Source organism: Oryctolagus cuniculus, chromosome 17, assembly GCF_964237555.1.
Source record: "Oryctolagus cuniculus chromosome 17, mOryCun1.1, whole genome shotgun sequence".
Classification (NCBI taxonomy): domain Eukaryota; kingdom Metazoa; phylum Chordata; class Mammalia; order Lagomorpha; family Leporidae; genus Oryctolagus; species Oryctolagus cuniculus.
In genome coordinates, this window is record NC_091448.1 from 6017911 (window position 1) to 6037550 (window position 19640).

The window sequence follows — 19640 nt, forward strand, 5'->3', positions numbered from 1 at the left end:
GTCAAGGTCACTGCTCAGGGTGGCTCCGTCCCCAGAGCCTCCCCTCCCCTGCTGACTGCCTCCTCCTGGGTGCTGTATTGATTTTCGTTTTTGCTTTAACCAAAGGCAGAGCTTGCAACCTAACCCTGTGGAACTCCCCAGGCTGGTGTGAGTCCAGCATTTCAGGTCTGGGCCTGGACGCCGATCACATCCTGGGGGAGCCGAGACTCATGCCGCAGCCCCCGGGGTTGGCGCCAACTTCGTGCCGGGGAGGACGGAAGCTCACGGCCAGCTTACCCGGCCCAGGGTGGACTCCCAGCAAGGCTGTTACGGAACCCCCCCTCAGGCCTGCCTTCGACCCTGGAATTCAAGGTTTCCCAGGCTGGGGGGTGGCCCATGGGAACAGAATCAGCTCAATGCCTGGTAGCATGCAGAAGGCACCCCCAACCCGGCCCACTGCCTCGGTGGGCTCTAGGAATGTGCATTTTTTTTTTTAAAGATTTATTTTATTTATTTAAAAGGCAGAGCAATGTAGAGACAGGAAGAGAGAGAGATCTTCCATACACTGGTTTACTCCCCAGATGGCTGCAACGGCCAAGGCTGGGCCAGACCAAAGCCAGGAGCTTTGAACTCCTTCTGGGTCGCCCACGTGGGTGACAGCCGGGGCCCAGGTACTTGGGCCGTCTTCCGCTGCCTTCCCAGGCTCATCAGCAGGGAGCTGGATCGGAAGCGGAGCAGCCGGGACTGGCACTGGCGCTCTGACGTGACGAGTGGTGGTTCAGCCTGCAGTGCCCCGACGCCAGCCCTGTGCCTGTTTTTCTCGCCGCTGGCTCCCTCTCGCCTGGCACAGGGGATGTGCAGAATGCGGCGGAGCGAGTCCAGCCCACACCTGCTCCGAGCTTCCCGAAAACCAAAGGTGATTGCTACTTGTTGCAACGGCCCCCTAAGCCATGCACACGGCTCTTCAGCTTTGTAAAGGTGCGAGCGCTCACCCACCCTTTCAACTACCCCAGCTTTCAGTCCAGCACGGAACTCAGTAAACCAGAGAGGGGACTCAGCATTGTCTCTGAGATAGGCTTGGGGGGCGGGGGGCGACGCCAGGGCACAGCAGGTGTCAGGTAGGAGGTCCACACCCCCACACGCGGGGCTGGCCTGCCCAGGATGGGATCCCACCCGTGCGTCCCGTCCAGTTTGTTGCTAATGCGCCTGAGAGGTCGCAGATGATGGCCGGAGTAGTCAGACCCCTTGCCATCCGCTCGGGAGACCTGGATGGAGTCCTCGGCTCCTGGCTTTGGCCTGGATCAACCCTGAAGATCTCTCTCTCTCTCTCTCTCTCTCCCTGTCACTCTGCTTCTTAAACAAACAAACAATAAATAACCTGAAAAACAGGTTTGTGTTCCGTCTTCAGCCCTGCAGGCTAACAGAAGTGTTCTGAGGCCATGTGAGGTTGGCGAGGCTAAGCTGTTGGGTTCCCTGTGCTAGTGATACTAAACGCATCTTTGATTTACAATCTCGGGGCATCTTACAATACGGAGCACCCGAACTCTGTGATTTTATTATTGTTATTATTTTACTCTGAGTTCACAGGGCCGGGGATCCCAGGGTAGCCGGCCTGGGGCCCTTTCCTGTGCCGGGCGCTGCGTCTCCTCTGTGCCCCTGCCGCAGGGGGCGGGATGGCGGGCGGACACGTGCTCCGCAGCGCGGAGGCCAGGGGTCCTGCCTGGTACCCGTCGTGCGGCCCAGTGGTGAGGGACTCCAGCCAGAGGGGAGCACACCCCGGCAGAGGCTCGGTTTGGAAAAGCCTCTGGAAAATACAATTCCTGCAAACAGCCAGCACGTGCAGGGGCCGCGCCGGGAGCGAGCAGAGCACGGCTCTAATGGCCCTGAGAGCTATCGATCCCGGGAGAAGAGGGCATTGATCCTGGCCACGGTCAGGTTTCCTTCTGACTTCGCAGGCCCAGGGTGGTACTGGGAGAGAGGGGCCTGGAGCCAGGGAGAGGGCTGCGTGGCTGGACAGAAGTGCACTGCGCAGGGGTCGGAGCCACGAGGGAGACCCCAGACCACCCTAGGCGTGTGGCAGGGAAAGGGACGGCATTTACCTGGGGCCACGCTGGTCCACCAAGGTAGCCCCGGGGGAGGGGCGGCTGGGGGGGGGTCAGGTTCACGGGCTAACCGGCAGGACAGACGCCAGCACGCCCTGCCCTCTGCCCGTCCCCATGCAGGGGGACACTCACCAGCAGATGAGCCCGGCCACCACCGCCGTCCAGGTGGTGCAGCAGGAGCCGCGTTGCTTGGTCTGCCCGGCCTCGTCCCGCCGGCGGCAGCACACGCAGACCAGATAAGCCGTGAGGAAGATCAAGTTCAGGCCCAGGCACACGGCGGCCACCAGCCCCAGGAACAGCAGCGACTGCAAGAGGAGAGCCCAGGGTCAGCCCCCGGCCCCAGGGCCCTGGGTGCCGGGCGGCGGGTGTGGGAGCTGGGGCTGGGCTGTGTGTCTGTCACCCATCTTTCTTCTGTCCGTCCTTTCCTGCTCCCGTGATAGAAGCCCCTACTCTGTAAACAGTGCCTGGTGCTCAGGAGGAGGGAGGGGATGGAGCCCCCGCGGTGTCCTTGGTGGCCAGGTACGGGGGAGGCGGACACACAGGATTTCTGGCTGCCACACCTGGACGAAGACAGCAACCAGGCCTTGCCTGACGGAGAGCCCTGAGCCCCTGACACACATGCAGGAGTCAGCAAACGGCCGCGAGGGCTGTGGCCAAGCAAGACCGGGGTGGGGGTGGGGGCCCGGCGCTGTGGAGCAGCAGGTTAAGCTGCAGTCTGCGGTGCCGGGATCCCGTACAAGTGCAAGTTCAAGACCGGGCTGCTCCACTTCCAATCCAGCTCCCTGCTAATGCACCTGGGAAGGCAGAGGGCTGTGGCCCAAGTGCTTGGGCCCCTGCCCCAACGTGGGAGACGTGGATGGAGCTCCAGGCTCCTGGCTTCAGCCTGGCCCAGCCCTGGCAGTTACGGCCATCTGGGGGAGAGAACCAACAGAGGGGGAAGCCCTCTCTTTCTCTCTCTGCCTCTCAAACTCTTTTCTTAAAGATGTGTTTGCTTATTTGCTGGATGCCTTGGACCCTCAGACGGGGCCAGGAAGGGTCGTGGGGCACGGACGCTGCCTCCTCGTGCAAAGGGCTCCTCTCCAAGGCGGTCAGTGCCTGTTCTAGGTGTTGGGGGATGAGCGGGGGGCATCAGGAAACATAATCGTGGAGTCCCTTCGTGCTGAATACTGAGAGGGACAGCTGTGTCCCCAGGGGCCAGCAGCACCAAGCCAGAATGTTGAAAGGGGCAGGAGGTGTCTGCTTGCCCCGCCCAGCACCTCGGGGTCCTTCAGAGGCCTGGTGTCCCCCACCCCCTCTGCCCTCCAATCTCTTGATTCAGCCAGATGGACACCAGATGGCACAGGGATTGGTGGCCGCCCGCCAGGGCTGGAGCTGGGTCTAAGTCTGGCGCCCGAGCTGGTGGCCCCCCTGCGCCCCATGTGTCCCCGAGTGGCTCCTGCTGCACAGCCCCAGCACCCCAGGACTGGCTGCCGGGCAGGAGCGCCCTTCAGGGACCCCGAATGATGATGCCGCCATCAGCAGGGGTGGGTGGGGGAGACCGCGGGACCTGAAGGCCCAAGGAGAAGGCAGGCCTTGTGCAGGGACAGGCAGACGGCGACAAGCTGCCACACAGACGCTGGGCATCTGGGGCCTGAGGCCCCGCAGCCATTGTCCAGGGGCCAGGGTGTGGACGCCTGCGGGAGTCACGTTGCTGAACTGGTTCCGCTCAGCTGTGCAGCCCTGGGCGGACTTGGTCCGGCATCAGACTTTGCTGCTCACTGCGGACCTACACGCTTCTCAGTGTCAGGGACAAACGGCCAGAGTGCTGGGGACAAGCCTGGGAGAGGGCGGGAGACCCGCTCATCTGGAGGAGGACAGGTGGACTTGACTTAAGCTGTGGCTGTCACAGCCACGCAGGACAAACACAGCAGGGTCACGCCAGGGACTCACCTCCGTCGTCCCCTCAGCCACAGGGCTGGGCGGTGACTTCCCCCTGCCCGCACCACTCCTCAGTACCTAACCCTCCTCATCTCAACGCTTAGCACAGCCCTGCTACCAGTGCGCCTCCCCGATACAGCCCCGATGCCCCCCAGCCAGAACCCAGGGACGCCCCCGACGACGTGCAAGCCCCATGCACCTCGCACCCGGCAACGGCACTTTCTAGGAAGCCGGAGGGCTCGAGCCCCTCAAAGACGCACACGTGGATATTTTTGGCCACCCACGGGCAAGCCACCCCGATGTCCACCAGCAAGAAGACGGGCACACAAAACGTGCCTCGGCACACACGGAGCGCTGTGCAGCCATAAAAACGGACGGCAGCTCGCGGGTGAACCAGCCAGACAAGCCAGCTGCTAGCCAGCAGGGCTCTGGCTTCAGCGGGTCTGCAAGCACAAGGTTCGAGAAGACCGCCTGCCCGTGATGGGGGTGCCAGTGGCAGCCATGCGGCGGAGACGCCAAGGCGCCCAGGGACACTGCCAAGGGGATGGTGGCCTTCAGTAGCACTTGCCACGGTGTCCGCGGCCTTTAATTTATTCCTAATTATAGTGGGTTTTAAAGGGGAGGGGCATCCTTTGGGGCACCGGTTGGAATCCCGACTGCTTTGCTTCCAATCCAGCTCCCTGCGAATGTACCTGGGAAGGCAGCGGAGGACGGCCCAAGTGCTGGGGCCCCTGCCACCCTGGTGGGAGACCTGGATGGAGTTCCAGGCTCCTGGCTTCAGCCTGGCCCAGCCCCAGGTGTTGTGGCCATCTGGGGAGTGACCCAACAAAGGAAGACCCCCCCGCCCCGGTCACTCTGCCTTTTCAGATAAATAAATAAATCTTTTAAATAAAGAAAGGGGAACAAAGGAGGGGACAGGCCTCTTGCAGAGAACAGCTAATATCCAGACGGCCCTTGTCTTCCAGCCTGCGCCCTGGACGCCCCCAACAGGAAAATCCCCCGAATCTACCCCGTGTCCCTTCCCGGCTACGAGGACCTTCCCAGAAGCAGTGCAGCCGTGAGTCAGGGCCGCGTGGTCTCGCCATCCAGCCCCGGCCAGGTCCCCGCCGCGGCTCCCCTGTCTCACTCTCCCCAGGCCCGGGGATCCTGTGGCTGGGGCCTCTCTCAGCCGGGCAGCTGGCTGCCACGGGGGCCTGACAATGCCGTCCCGCTCTGGAAACCCCGGCAGCTCCCCTCGGGACCCTACTGTCTCTGGGTGCTGGGGGCACAGGAAGCTGGGGCTGGAGGTGCCCCCAGCGCCCGGCCAAGGGAGTGGAGGGGGGAGGAGGGGCGGGTGGTGCGGGAGGGAGGAGGAGAGCGGAGCTGGGTGTCACCGCTGCTCTCTAAGGGGCAATTATGTTCCTGCTGCTAATTAACACTGAGGAACCCACATGGCAGTGGGAAGACAGAGCCAGAGCCAAGAGCTGTGCTGGGCAGGCTGGAGGACACCCCCACCCCGCCACCCTCTGTGCCCTGTGGGCTTCTCCCGCTCCAGGACCACGCCACGGCCCCCCACATCAGTGCGCTGCCTCTCCCATCAAAGCGACTTCAATGATGTCTGCTCTGCCAATTTGTCCTGAGAAACCCAGGCCGGGGCGCACCAAGCCAGGACCCGGCAGCGACCACTGCAGCTGGGCAGGGAGGGGCTGCAGCCCAGACACTGGGGGGGGTTGAGGCTGGGGGGAGGGGAGCTGGGAGCAGGCAGGGGGAGAGGCCCCCAGGCCCATGGGGGAGGGCCAGGCCCCCTCCCCGGGCTCAGCGTGACTGTCTGATGACCATGACTCAAGGCTCACACTGATGAATGCCGGCTTCCTCCCCAGGGCTGTCACCCAGCTCAGTGCTGAGGTCCGGTACTTCCTGGCCCAGCCCCCCACCTTGTCCCCTCCCCTGGCTTAAGGGCACACACCTGGGGAATCCGGAAGACCCCCCCCCCATGAAAATGCAGCCTACACACTACCTCCCAGCAACAGTGCTGTACCGATGGGGAGGAGCCACAGGGGGGCTCCATGTCCAAAGCTTCCCCGCACACAGCAAGCACTGGGGGCCATCTGTGACCCGCCTGCCCTGGGGCAGGGAGGGGACGGCTGTGTGTGTGAGTGTGTGCAGTGCCTGGTGCCTGTCTGTGGCCCCGCACTGCCCAGGGACACCCGGGCGGCTGGGGTCTCCCCCTTGCACACTGTGATTCTGGCGGCGTTGACGAGCCGGGCACTGGCTGTGGGCTTTATGCCTTGGCTGGGCCCAGGGCCCCCTGACCTCTGCGGCAGGGATGACCTCCACCCCTGCCTTCTCACCTGCGGGGAAAGAGATGGCTCACAAGGCCAGGTCCCTGCCTCCTCCGGGGCCACAGCCTCCGCCTCCCCCAGGCCAGCGTTGGGACTTACCTGGCCACCCTCTGCGGATGTGGTCACCTCCCCATGAGGCCGGCAGACGCAGGCCAAGGTCACTGAGGGCAGGGGGGAGGGGGAAAGGACCAGGCCCAGGGGCACAGGGGGCCTCCACAGCTTTCGAAGACCCCGGCAAAGGGGTGGGGCCACCTTCGCAGGGAGGTCTGCCCTGCTAAGACCACCCCCGACTCTGCCTTGGAGAGCCCCAGCGCCCGCCACTCGCCAGCCTTCCTCCAGGCCTGCACGGGCCCGGTGCCCACCTCCGCTCGGCTTCTGACGCACGCGCACGCACACTCGCAGCCTGAGCTAAAGCCCTTCTCAGGCCGCCCTGGCCAGCGCCTGCAGAGCTCTCTCCTCTCGCTGTCCTGACACTGCTGAGCCCCGCGGCCCATCCGTCCAAGGACGTGTGTCACCGGGCACCACTCTGCTCTGGGACCCCCTGTGTGAAGAAAGCCCCCTACACGGAATAACTCATCAAACCCTCGCAGGCGAGGGAGGCTCAGACCCCTGCCCACGGTCACGCAGCCCGGGAATGCAACCCAGCCAGCCGAGCGGCGGAGCCCAGACGCTGCCCCGTGCCTTTGGTGACCGTGGCCACCCCGGGCTGGGCGCAGCACTGGGCCCCGCCAAGCTTGCTGAGGACAGGGCCGGCAGCACCCAGGCCCTGGTGGGAACTGACCAGGCTGCTGGCTCTGGCCGGGGCTGGAAGGGGGATGTCCAGGAGAGGCCTGTGGTCAGACACCAGGGGGACTTACCGAAATGTGTAGAGCCAGACTTCCCACACTGTCCCCTCCCTGCACTCAGCGCTCTGACCCCCTCCACCGGCAGGGCCAGGTGTGGGGAAAGACACCCTGGGGGTGGGGGTGCATGGGACACCCAGCATGAGGCAGACCCTGTCGGGGGGGCATGGGACACCCAGCACGAGCCAGACCCTGTGGGGGGGCATGGGACACCCAGCACGAGCCAGACCCTGTGGGGGGGGCATGGGACACCCAGCACGAGCCAGACCCTGTGGGGGGGGGGCATGGGACACCCAGCACGAGCCAGGCCCTGTGGGGGGGGCATGGGACACCCAGCACGAGCCAGACCCTGTTGGGGGGGCATGGGACACCCAGCACGAGCCAGACCCTGTGGGGGGGGCATGGGACACCCAGCACGAGCCAGACCCTGTGGGGGGGGCATGGGACACCCAGCACGAGCCAGACCCTGTGGGGGGGGCATGGGACACCCAGCACAAGCCAGACCCTGTGGGGGGGGCATGGGACACCCAGCACGAGCCAGACCCTGTGGGGGGGCATGGGACACCCAGCACGAGCCAGACCCTGTGGGGGGGGCATGGGACACCCAGCACGAGCCAGACCCTGTGGGGGGGGCATGGGACACCCAGCACGAGCCAGACCCTGTGGGGGGGGGCATGGGACACCCAGCACGAGCCAGACCCTGTGGGGGGGGCATGGGACACCCAGCACGAGCCAGACCCTGTGGGGGGGGCATGGGACACCCAGCACAAGCCAGACCCTGTGGGGGGGGGCATGGGACACCCAGCACGAGCCAGACCCTGTGGGGGGGGCATGGGACACCCAGCACGAGCCAGACCCTGTGGGGGGGGGGCATGGGACACCCAGCACGAGCCAGGCCCTGTGGGGGGGGCATGGGACACCCAGCACGAGCCAGACCCTGTTGGGGGGGCATGGGACACCCAGCACGAGCCAGACCCTGTGGGGGGGGGCATGGGACACCCAGCACGAGCCAGACCCTGTGGGGGGGGCATGGGACACCCAGCACGAGCCAGACCCTGTGGGGGGGGCATGGGACACCCAGCACAAGCCAGACCCTGTGGGGGGGGCATGGGACACCCAGCACGAGCCAGACCCTGTGGGGGGGCATGGGACACCCAGCACGAGCCAGACCCTGTGGGGGGGGCATGGGACACCCAGCACGAGCCAGACCCTGTGGGGGGGGCATGGGACACCCAGCACAAGCCAGACCCTGTGGGGGGGGCATGGGACACCCAACACGAGCCAGACCCTGTGGGGGGGCATGGGACACCCAGCACGAGCCAGGCCCTGGGGGGGGGGCATGGGACACCCAGCATGAGCCAGACCCTGGGGGGGGGAATGGGACACCCAGCACGAGCCAGACCCAGGAGGAGGAGGGCAGGGGCTGTGAGAGGGTCCCTCTGGCTCTGCTGCCACCTGTCGGGGTGGGAGGGGCGGCTCAGGCCCCTGGGGTGGCAGTGCCCTGGCGCTCCCTACTCCCACTCAGTTAAGACCCGTGCAGGATCTGGGACCCGGTGTGGGACGGATGGATGGGACACAAGTCAGCACAGCTGTCTCAGCCGTCACATCCGCCTCTTTTCAACATCGCCAGGGAGCGGAAAGGTCCCCTGGAGACATCCCCAGGCGGCGGACTTCCAGGGGCAGGGAGGGGCTGGGATGAGGAGGAGCCCCCGGGCAGGGTCTGGGCAGCTGCAGGAGGTCCCGCTGCCCGGGCCTGGGGCAGCATGGACACCTCGGGTTATTATTAGACTCCCTGTGTCACTGTCCTGGCGCTCAGGTCAGGGTTCCCCGGCCCCACAGGACAAAGGCTGAGGCTGACTCTCCCGCGTCCAGAGGCCCCTGCCTGGACAGGACAGCGAGTGGACACTGCGGGCAGGGGCCCCAGGGGGCCGATCCCGAAGTGGGAGCACTCTTGGGGGTCCTGAATCCTGCACCCAACAGAGGGAAATGGCTCAGCAGGACCACAGGGGCCCAAGCGGGCTGCGCGCCCCCCGCCCCGGCTACGGCCGAGGGAGGGGCCGGCAGAAGTGTGAGGACGAGCTGGGCAGCCGCCAGCCCAGGACTCCGCGGCGGAGGCGGCGGGACGCAGGGACGGAGCGGGCCGGGGCCACGCGGAAGGGGGCAGGGTGCGCTCTCACGACCACCGCGGGAGACGTGGCGGCTCCGAGCCCGCCCTCCTTCCCCGCGGCGCGGGGGGAGCCGCCGCCGCCGCCAAGCCCGGGAGAGGCCGCGCGGGCAGAGGTCGCCGCGCCGCCCCCACCGCACGCACGGTCCGACCCGGAGGCGCGAGCGCTTGCAGCGAGAACTTCTGCCGGGCCACGCGCCCGGACCTCTTTAGGAGCAGAACTTCGGGGCGCCCCCGTCCCCGCGGGCGGTCTCCGCGCTCGGCCTCCCCCCCACGTTCCCGGGCCGAGCGGGGAGAGGGGAAGGGGCCCAGGGGCGCGAGCAGAGCGCGGGCTCGGGGTCTGGAGAGCGAAGGGCGGGCCGGGGGCCGCGCGGGCTCACCTCCTGGTAAGTCTCGTCGCGCGGGTTGAAGGTGTTGTCCACCCGCTGCAGGCGCAGGCCCACGTGCGGGACGCTGTGCAGCCACACGACCCACCAGGGCGCGATGTACTCCACTCGCGCCGCCGGCATGGCTCAGCCCGAGTGCGGCCCCGCACGCCGCGGCCGCCGCTGCCGACGCCGCCGCGGGGCCCGGGACGCGCGCCCGGCCGGCCCGGCCCTCCGGTCCCGCCCCTCCTGCCCCGCCCCGCCCCTCCGGCCCCACCCCGCCCCCTCCAGGCTTCGGCCCCACCCCTCCGGGCCCCGCCCCCGCCTGGCCCCGCCCCCGCCTGGCCTCCCCGAACGCGCCCGCCCTGACCCCGGAGGTCGGGTCACTCCCTGCCCGGCTGCCTGCCCTGGGCCGACCGGAGAAAGAGTTGGAAGAAGTGCGAAGGGCCCCTAGAAGTCTCCTAAGTCTTGTCGCCTTGTCCTCCATCAGGGTCTGCGGGACGGGGCGGGAGAGGCGAGGCCGGCCGGTGCCGGGGCTGCGAGGGCAGAAGGGGCCATCCCAGCCGCGGGGCGTGCGTGCGGCCCCTGAGCACCCCCGGTGCACCTGGGGACGCCGAGAGAGAGGACGCGGCGCCTCTCCCGGGGATTCCCGGTGACACAGGCGGCTTGGGGCGCCCTGGGCGTGGGCGACGCGGCTCCCCTGCGCCCGGACGCCGCTGGGTTCTTCCTGGGGGGGCAAGACAGGGCTGGCCGCCTGGAGGAAGGGGCCCCCGAGCTGTCTGGGGAGCCTGGGAGGGGCACGGGGGCGCCTTGGGAGGAGGCGGGCACGGGGGCGCCTGGGGGCGGGACCGCAGGCAGGAGCGTGGGAGGGGATGGACAACCAGGCCCCTGGGGGACGCTCGGCCCCACGCAGTCGCGGGGGGACCTGTTCCGTCAGGGGCACCCTCGGAGCGCGCTTTGGGGGAAGGTAAAACCCGGCGGAAGCTACCGCAAACACGCGTGGCCGACAGGGGCCAGACCACAGTGGCCGCTGCGCCTGTCCGCCCGGAGCCGCGCCCTGCCCTCCGCGTGTGCACACGGAGAGTCGAGGCCCGTGGGGGCGCAGGAGGCCGGGGACCACTCGCTCTTCTGCACAGGGGTTTGGTCCATGAATTCTACCCACTTCCATCCTAGGGAAAGCACGCGTGCACACGTTTCTGTCCCCAGGCGAGGTCAGGCGCCTCTCTTCATTACAGCCCCCCCCAACCCCCCCACCGCCACGTGCCTGGAAGAGAGCTGGGTTCGCGGTGGGCGCAGGCATCGGCATTAGCCAGGTAAGGGCTGGTGGGCTGCATCCCGGCCGCAGGCGCGGCACGGGGCCCGGGGAGGGAGCCTGCAGGAGCGGGCACCGCCGCTGTGCATGTCCCCACGCTGGGCCTCAGAGAACTGAGGGGTGGTCGTCTAGCTCAGGGCGCAGCACCTGGTGTGGGGCTGCATCCTGGCCCAGCACTGTGGGTGTCCCCCTGGCTTCCTGCTCCTGTGCACCCTGGAGGCTCCAGGACTTGGGCCCCTGCCACCCACACGGGAGGCCTGGGGCAGTTCCAGGTTGTTGGCTCGGGCCTGGAATACCCTGAGTGTGGTGGGCATTTGGGGAGTGAACCAGTGGATGAGATGCAAAAAAATCACCTCACTTTGAAGTAACTGTGCCTTTATTTAGAGGGGGAAAAACAGGAAGAGGCGGGAGGTAGCTTGGCCTGGGGCCCTGCTGACCTGCAGCAACACCCCAGGGCCCTTTCCTGCCGCCCATCAGCCCCCAGCCTGTGTGATGGCCACACATTGCTGTCACGAGGTCCCCCCACCCCCGCCAGACGCCACTGGATGTCCCGTCTGCTGGAGCTAGAGGCCTTGTCCCAGTGGCGACCTGCTGCATCCTGGGAGAGGCCAGGTGCCCCCAGGGGAGGGCTCCGTGCCTGGAGGCTCCCCAGGAGTCAGCCCCACGTGACCCCGAGGCACCGTCCAGAACGGAAGCCCTGCGGCAAAGGCTGCCTCCTCCAGGCAGGCCCCGCAGAGCTCACGTCCTAGGAGCTGGGGTGAGCCTGGACTATGCTGTGGACAAGGACGGCTTACGGCCGGAGCGGCCACACCTGGGCATGTGGAAGCCAGAGCAGCCCCCCGCGCCCACCCACGCCTCTCCTGGAAACAGGACCAGGCACAACTCCCTCGGGTCCTTAACAGTGATGATCTGCTTGTGCTAAGACGTCACCGACCACTCTACGGCCCGTTTAGAAGCAGAGCGGGTAACAACCATGAACTCGGGCTCTTACAGACCAGAAGGCACTTTAGCCCACAGCCATACCAGTCCTGGTGACTGCTTGTAGCGTGGCGCCACCTTGTGGCCCGTCCGGACATGAACCGCATCCACGGCCATCCTCCCGGCAGGTTGTGTCTTAGGAACACACCGACGCCGCCTCAACCCGGCTGTTTCCCACGGGGCAGGCAATGCTCAGACCCTGCAGCAGAGCCAGGATCCCGCCCCTGCTAGACCGGGTGCGGGCGCGGCCCCTGAGCAGCAGGCACAGGACTGCTGGGGCGCTGGAAGGTCTCCCCCTCCACAGCTTCTCCTAGCGCATGTGGGACCCTGCAGGCTTTTTTTTTTTCTAAAGATTAATTTATTTGGAAGGCAGAGGCAGAGAGAAAGAGAAAGAGAGAAAAAGAGAGAGAAAATGAATCTTCCATCCGCTGGCTCACTCCCCAAATGGCCACAGCTAAACTGATCCGGAGCCAGGAGCCAGGAGCCTCTTCCGGGTCTCCCATGTGGGTGCAGGGGCCCAGACTTGGGCCATCTTCCACTGCTTTCCCAGGCCACAGCAGAGAGCTGGATCCGAAGTGGAGCAGCCGGGACTCGAACAGGCGCCCATGTGGGATGCCGGCACTGCAGGTGGCAGCTTTACCCGCTCTGCCACAGCGCCGGCCCCCGCCTTGCAGTTTTAAACCCCATCTTCGTTAGCTGCAATCATCGACCCAGAGCTGGCAGGGGGTGAGCCCCCGAGAACCCGGCTGCCTCCACGAGCCCCAAGCCCGTCAACAGGCCCGACGTGACACCCCCGTCCGGTGTGCACCCCAGAACCACCCAATGACAAGGCGGCAGCAGCGCCTCAGAGCCCCTGCACTTCCGAAAGCCGGCGGCTGTGGGCACCCGCTCGGCCAGGGCTTCACTGTGCCTGCCCGTCAGTCTCTGTGCCCGGCTACCGCTACATGAAGCCGAGCACCCCCCCCCCCCCCCAGCAGGACGGTGACAACAGTGAACGCCCGAGCCTGGGGCCGATCTCACACAGGCCCCAGCGTCCCTCCTACGCCGGCTCCGCCGCCGTCACAGGGCGCAAGGACGTTCCTGCTAGGGCCCTGCCAAGCCCACCCGAACTGCCCGCCCCCAGGGCAGGCAAGGGAGCCGCAGCCCCCCCACGGCGTGTGCTTGTCCTCAGAGGCCACCGGGCCCCACCCCTCCCGCCCTCGCAGGGACAAGGACAGGGACAGGAGTCGGGGAGCACTTTAACACTTTAATGCAGTTCCAGCCGCTTCTCCGGTTCATTTCAGCTCCTTCACGGCCAGGCCTGGGGGGAGAGCGGGGGTCAGGCGTGCGGAGCCGCCGGGGTGGGGGAGGGGCGGCCCGGAGCCGCGGGGGCGGGGGAGGGGCGGCCCGCGGGCTGCGCGCACCTGGGGGCAGGGACTGCTTCAGCTTCTCGGCCTTCTCCTTGTCCGTGATGACCAGCGTGTAGAGGTAGCGGCTGCAGCGCACCTTGAACTTCACGTTGTCCTTGTTCTTCTTGATCTTGACGGCTGTGAGGGGTCCGCAGAGTCACCGGGACGCCGGGCGTCTCAGCCAACCCTGCGGGCGGTGCTGGGCGACTCCACTGTCGGCCAGCGACCAGGCCAGGCGGCCGCCCCCCAGCACCGAAGACGGCACGGCCCAGGACCCGCCCCTGGAGGCGCACACGCCGGGCCTTCCCAGATCCGCACAGAGCCCAGGCCCGGTTATGAGGTCTCCCTGCGGGCCCGCTCCTCCACGCCCCCAGCAGCGGGGCCAGCCAGGAGCCCGTGTGGGCGCGGGGCCCCAGAGGCGGGGCTCCCCCCAGGCTCCCCACGGGGCAGGGTCCCCAGTGCGCCCCCTCCCCCAGCGCCACGGCTGCCGCGTCCAGGACCTCGGCTCAGCGGAGCTCACGCCCAGCAGCGCAGCGTGGACACCGAGCCGACAGCCGGACACCGAGCGCGCGGCCGGCCGCGGCCACCTGGGTCTGCGGGAGGAACCTGCCCCGCCCGGCCAGGGTCACGCAGCAGCAGGCGGCCGAGGGCTGATCGCGGCTCCGTGGCTCTGCTCGGTCCCTGACGCCAGCGCCGACCCCCGAACGCCCACCCTGCAGGCGCAGCAGGTCCACCCCCGCCCACCTCGCGGGCGCAGGGGCCGGGGCTCAGAGCCTCGGTCGGTCAGTCCGCGGACAGCAGCTCAGCGCCCTCGACGCCGGCGGGCTGAGAGGACACCTGGGGGCCTGCAGCCGCGTGGGCGCCGGTTCGAGTCCCGGCTGCTCCACTTCCCATCCCGCTCCCTGCTGGGCCCGGGAGGGCAGTGGAGGCTGGCCCCAGTGCTTGGGCCCTGCACCCGCGTGGGAGCGGACAGCGGATGGGAGACCTCTCCCTCTCCTCCTCGCTGCTGTTCTTTCAGACACGTGATTCCACGGCCCCCGAGCCCGCGCCGCCCGCGTCCCTCTCCCGCCCGCGACGCGCCCGCGCGGCCACCCACACTTGGCATCCTTCCGCCGGGCCGTGAGCAGGAAGTCCTTGATCTCCTCGATTTTCCGGGGCTGAAACACAGGACAGGGGTCGGCGCGCGCCCTCGCGGCCCGGAGCCCCCGGGGCAGGGCCAGCGGGGCGTACTCACCATGGCGACCAGGCCGCGGACCAGCACCTGCGGACAGAGCGCCGTCACTGCCCCGCCCGACCGCCCGCGCCGCCACACTCCCCGCCCCCACCCCGCACGCGCCACGCGAGCCCGGGGGCCCCAGAAGAAACGCGGCCGCGGATTAGCCCGGATTACCCACTTCGCCCGAACACCGCCGGGAAGCGACTCACGGCAGCAGCGAGAAGGGAGAGAGGCGGAAAGGAGCCAGACTTCCGTTTCCGGGCAGTTAAGCCCGCCCTACGGAGGAAACCGGGTACGGTGGCTTCAAAGGGCCAAAAGCCATCTAGGCGTTGCCCTGACCCTTTCCGCGGCCCTGCCACCTGCTGGTCTACCTTAGTAGTGCAGCTCTAGATGGAACGCCCCCCCCCTCCTCCCCTCCTCCCCTCTCCCCCCACATCCTCTTCCCAGCGCCTCTCATCTCTCCCCTTCTTACTCTGCAGCTCGCAACCCCGGCTTGGCTTTGCTGTTTATTTATGGGACAGGCAGAGACACACAGGCCTTTTCTCCTCTGGTTCACTGCCCAGGGGCCCACACCAGCCAGGGCGGGGGGCATAGAAGCCAGGGGCTCTGGAACTGCATCCGGGTCTCCCATGGGGCTGGCGGGGGCCCACGCTGCCCCCCCAGGGGGCCATCGGCAGGAACACTGAGCCGACTTGGACCAGGCCCCCTGGGACAGCCTGTGGGTGTCCCGAGTGGCTCTGGGCTTTGTCTGGGACTCACCAGGACCTGTGCCCAGGGCACCCACACGGAGTTCTCACTGAGCGTCTGTCCCTCTCTGGCCGGTGAGCCTGCTGATGGGAGCTTGGGCCCCTGGTGATGCTGGGGGCCGGGGGACAGCCCTGGGGCTCCCCCTGCCTCCACCCCTGCACCTGCTGCTCTGGCTCTCAAGGCCCCAGGGGACCTGGACGATCCCGATTCTCTCTCCCACACTTCGGTTTCATTTCCAGCCCCTCGACAAATGTCCACGTTTTGTCGTGTTTGTCCCCCTACCAGGTTTATAGCCACGCACCAGAGGGTCCTGAACTTGCCCTAGAGGAGAGGGAGCTGTGACCTTGGCCTCGCCCCTTCCTTCCGTTGGCTGAGCCCCTGGCCGGGGTGGCCGCGAGGCGGGGAGTGCGGACCCCACCTCCCTCACCCGCACCTCTGTCTGGGTTCCAGCCCTGGTAGTGGATTTGGCTGGGAAAGGGTGGGGCCTAAGCCGGGCACCGTGGCTGCTGTGGCCCTGAGCCGGCCAGGTCCCCCCCCAGGTCCCCCACTGCAGGCCCAGGCTGTTCCGGGCTGTTCCACCCCACGGCCCCTCTCCCAGAGCAAGCGGCACCTTCACCTTGCAGGCGTCGCTGCGTCCCAGAGGGGTGGACGGATGGACAGACAGGCAGACAGACAGGCGGATGGACAGGTGGACAGACAGGTAGACGGACAGACAGGTGGGCGGACAGGCGGACAGGCAGGTAGACAGGTAGACAGGCGGACGGACAGGCTGTCGGAGTGAGGGCTCTTGGCACCCAAAGCAGAGCCCGGCGCACAGCAGGTGCCCCCTGCTGTCCCTTCCCATGGCGAGGCCAGCAGGGTGGGGGTGGGGCCAGGAGGCGGAGCCGCGCCCCCATGGGGAGGGCCGGGGGGGGGGGTGGACGTGGGCCCCCTGAGTCCCCTCGCTCAGGGAGCCGCAGCACCAGGGCCGAGCTCTCCCCGCAGCTCCCAAAGGGGAGACCAGGGGAGACCAGGCGGCCAGAGCCACCCGGGGGCGGCGCCGAGGGTCCTGTGCCACCAGAGGCCACCCCGGCCCTGCGGGAGGCAGGGAGGCAGAGGCCAGCAGGGTGGAGCCGGCTGCCTGCCTTGGGCGCGGCTGTGAGGCCCTGGCGTGAGCTGCGGGCTGCAGCCCCTGTCCCAGAGGAGGGACAGGCCTCTGGGACAGGCGGGAGCTGGCCCCAGGCCACCGCTGTCCGGCCCTGTCCCTTCTCTGCCCCTCTCAGGGCAGCAGGTGGGGGTGGGGCGCCCGGGGAGCCCAGCGATCGGGGTTTCTCTCTGCAGCTTGTAGAAGGCGTGGGGGAAGGAGGACAGGGTCAGGATGGTCGTGCGGGGCACAGCAAGGACACGGGGACTTTCCTCCTGGGGTTAACATTGTGCGGACAGCAAGGGCCTGGTGTGGGGGCGGGGGACAGGAAGGGGAGCTCTGTCCTGAGGGGACCCTGGAGGGCTTCCTGGAGGAGGTAACTCGCCGAGCGGTCTCTGTGCGGGCCGAGGAGTTTGCCAGGGAACAGGGCGGCAAGAGGGAGGGAGGGTCGCGAGCAAGTGACGGGGGTGGGGTCTGGGGTCTAGGGACGGGGAGGCGAGGCTGGCGGGTTGGGCTGCAGTCCCCAAGGCCTCAGTAACGCCCAATGCGGGCCTGCAGCGTCTCCCGCTTCGCTCACAAGAGGCTTCGCGTGCGTGTGCGGATCCCCAGGGGGCCGCTGTGAAGACCCTCCCCGGGTCCTTGGCACTGCGCGAGGCGGCCCCGATGCAGTGCCCGCAGTCGCCGCGAGGGGGCGCCGCACTCGGGCCCGCAGCCTGAGGCTTCGTGCGGTGTCCCCCCACGCGCGAGAGTGCCGTGAGGTGAGCCCCCCTCTTGGGGATGGCCTCACCGGGCGTTAGCAGAGCGCTGGAGTCAGAGGCCGGGCAGGCACTGTGACCTGGGGGGGTGGGTGGGTGTCCCCAGTGACGTCTGCCCGCTGCCCCCGCGCCCACCTGGGCTGTTCTGTGCCCATGGCCGGGGTATTTCAGGGTCCTGGAGGCCGAAGGAACGGGGCAGGTCTCGTGGCATCAATCAAGGTGGCCTTCCCGGAGGAGGCACGGTGACCGGAACCGTTCCTGCACACAAGGGGTCCTAGATTCCAATTCGGTGCTGGGCTGAGGGGCCTGGAATGCGCCCCCAGAGGTCTCCGAGCCCGGTGTTTCCGGAGGAAGACGCACTGGCCCCTGCCAGCAGCCAGGCTGGGGGCGGGGGGCGGGGATGAGAAACAGAGGATGCGGGGTGGGGGAGTGCTTAGCGCAGCGGCTGGCTCTGGGGCTGTTAATTGGCTGCAGCAGGTTTGGAGGAGAGGGGCAGGGGGAGGGCTGGGCGGGCGCCACGGCTGCCCTGGGAAGCCCCGGCCGTCTCCTCCCTGGGGGCTCCGATCACAGCGCCTTCGGGCCCCTGCTCCCCCCTCCCCACGCCCCCCGGCCCCTTTCACCCCAAGAGCCGCGTCCTCCGTGTCCAACCCGCTCAGTAAAAAGGCCGGATGAGCCCGCGTCCGCGGCGGTGCAGAGATCTGGGTGGAAGAGGATCCGTCGTGCGCGGAGGGGACAAGCACCCCCCCACACACACACACATCAGCGGGAGCCGGGGCGCGGGGACACGCGGGGGAGCCGGGAAGGGGCGAGCGGGCGTCCGGCCCCGCGATCGCCTTGAGTCTTTCTCGCCTTGCGCAGCGCGCGGGGGAAATCAATGGAGCTGTCAGCGGCGGAGTGCGCCCGGATGGCAGGCGTCCCCACTGCGGGGTGCCCAGACAGATGCTCCGAATTAAAATCCAGGACGGCGAGAGGGGCGGAGGGGCCGGGGAGCCAACACCCGACAGGCCGCCGCAGGCGGAGTGGGGACCCGGGAGATTAAAGTCCATCCATCACGGGGCGCAGACGTGGGCAGTGGTGTCTGATGGGTCGCGGGCTGATGTGGAGTCCCGGGCTGGGGGCTTGTCTCTCCCAGGCAGGGCGAGGTGCGGCGGCCTCCTGCCTGGCTGGGGTTGATGAGGGGCAGGGGGAGAGCGGTGGTGACCTCATAGCCTAGGGCTGTGTGCGTGGGACGGTGGGTGGTGGGTGGGGTGGACTTTGGCTCAGGCAGGTGGGACCTCTATGGGGGGGTGGCTCTTTGCTCCCTGCTGTCTGCCCCCAGGGGAGCCCTGGTCCCCAAAGGCTGGGTCCCCTGACTGGCGAGCCCCCTCCCCCCACCCCCCATGTGTCCTCCAGGGCTGGCTGGCTGGTACGGAGACTCCAGGAGGGACAGGGGCTGAGGGTCAGGGTCCGCCCCCAACCCCCGTCTCCCGTCCCCACACACAGGGTCCATCTCCCCAGAACAGGGGCTTGGGAGTCAACAGAGGAGAAGCCCAGAGCCGGCTGCGCACCCCGGGGAGTCTGCTTCCCCCAGGCCCCGCCCCCTCACCTGCACAGCGCCCCCTGGTGGTCTGGGGCCACTTTTCCTAATGTTTGTGCAGGTGCAGAAGCCAGCAGTGAGAATACAGAGCCCCGGGGAACCCCGACAACCAGACCGCCTTGGGGGGATGTCCTGAGGGGTTGGGGTGGGGCCAGAGACCTTCAGCCCAGGCGGGCGGGAGCCCCTCACCGTCTTCCTCCCTCCCCGGTGGCTGAACCCAGCGGGTCCATGGGGGACCTTCTTGGGGGTGCAGCAGCGTGTCTCCCTCCTTCAAGGTCCCGGGGCTCAGGCTGGCTCCCCTCGCTCCACCCAAGCCTCCCACCAGCCCTTCAGGGCCTCCCGCCCCCTCCCCACACCCAGCTCCTGTTGGTGACACGGTGGTTTGCACGGCCCAGGCACAGGTGGAGCTGCCGCCGGCACAGCCACACGCCCACCCCAGCGTCCCAAGGGACATGTCGGCCCGAGGTTGCTTCCTGGTATTGCATCGCCCCGGACAAGTTCTACCAATTAAACCCGTGACCGCGTTTCCAAAAGCAATTACCGCAGAGCTGCGGTGCCTCCCGGGGCGGAGAGATTAGAGAGACGCCGGCAGGCAGGGGCTCCGGGGTCCTCGGGCTGTGTGCGGGCACCCACCTGATTGGAGCGCGTGCGCACGCAGACAGGGAGAAGCCAGACTTGGGGGAGGGAGCGGCGACTCGGGAATCTAAAGAGGAGAAAGACTGCAGACTGACACAGTTCTGAGCAGCCTCCTGCAGGCTACGTCTGGGGGAGGGGCATCTCTGCAGGGGGCATGGCTGCCTAGCCCCTCCCCTCCCCCCACACCCCCCCACTGGGCTCTGCCCCTGTCTCTCCCGA

The 19640-nt window shown here is 67.8% G+C and overlaps 2 protein-coding genes across 11 annotated transcripts in view; both read right to left on the bottom strand.

Annotated features, from left to right (window-relative positions):
- Positions 1–9920, bottom strand: part of TTYH2 (tweety family member 2) — a 31021-nt gene extending 21101 nt beyond the window's left edge. Inside the window, exons 1-2 of the mRNA XM_051830959.2 lie at positions 9706–9920; positions 2214–2386 (exon numbers count right to left, since the gene is read on the bottom strand). Of these exons, the coding sequence (XP_051686919.2) occupies positions 2214–2386; positions 9706–9834 (302 nt within the window). The 5' untranslated portion in view covers positions 9835–9920. The remainder of the gene's footprint in view (positions 1–2213; positions 2387–9705) is intronic.
- Positions 9921–12943: 3023 nt separating this feature from the next.
- RPL38 (ribosomal protein L38) lies at positions 12944–19402 on the bottom strand. 10 transcript variants are annotated; one of them, XM_070060367.1, is made up of 6 exons: positions 19327–19402; positions 17345–17467; positions 14759–14860; positions 14603–14629; positions 13384–13506; positions 12944–13280 (listed from the first exon to the last, which is right to left on the bottom strand). In XM_070060367.1, exons 2-6 carry the CDS (start codon positions 17362–17364, stop codon positions 13148–13150), a joined length of 405 nt encoding a protein of 134 aa, XP_069916468.1. In that variant the 5' UTR covers positions 17365–17467; positions 19327–19402; the 3' UTR covers positions 12944–13147. The 10 variants fall into 10 exon arrangements, with proteins under 10 accessions (XP_069916468.1, XP_069916469.1, XP_069916467.1 ...); XM_070060368.1 differs by lacking the exon at positions 19327–19402 and adding an exon at positions 17830–18364; XM_070060372.1 differs by lacking the exon at positions 17345–17467 and adding an exon at positions 14465–14525 and having other exon boundaries at positions 13214–13280; positions 14794–14860; positions 19327–19342.
- Positions 19403–19640: the final 238 nt, after the last annotated feature.

Coding starts and splice junctions, on each gene's coding strand:
- RPL38 (XM_070060364.1), bottom strand. CDS start 16,175: ATGGGAAGGGACAGCAGGGGGCACCTGCTGTGCGCCGGGCTCTGCTTT. Junction 14,526..14,602: donor TCCGCGGCCTGGTCGCCATG/GTGAGTACGCCC, acceptor CCTGTGTTTCAG/CCCCGGAAAATCGAGGAGAT. Junction 13,507..14,464: donor CCGGCGGAAGGATGCCAAGT/GTGGGTGGCCGC, acceptor GACCCCTCACAG/CCGTCAAGATCAAGAAGAAC.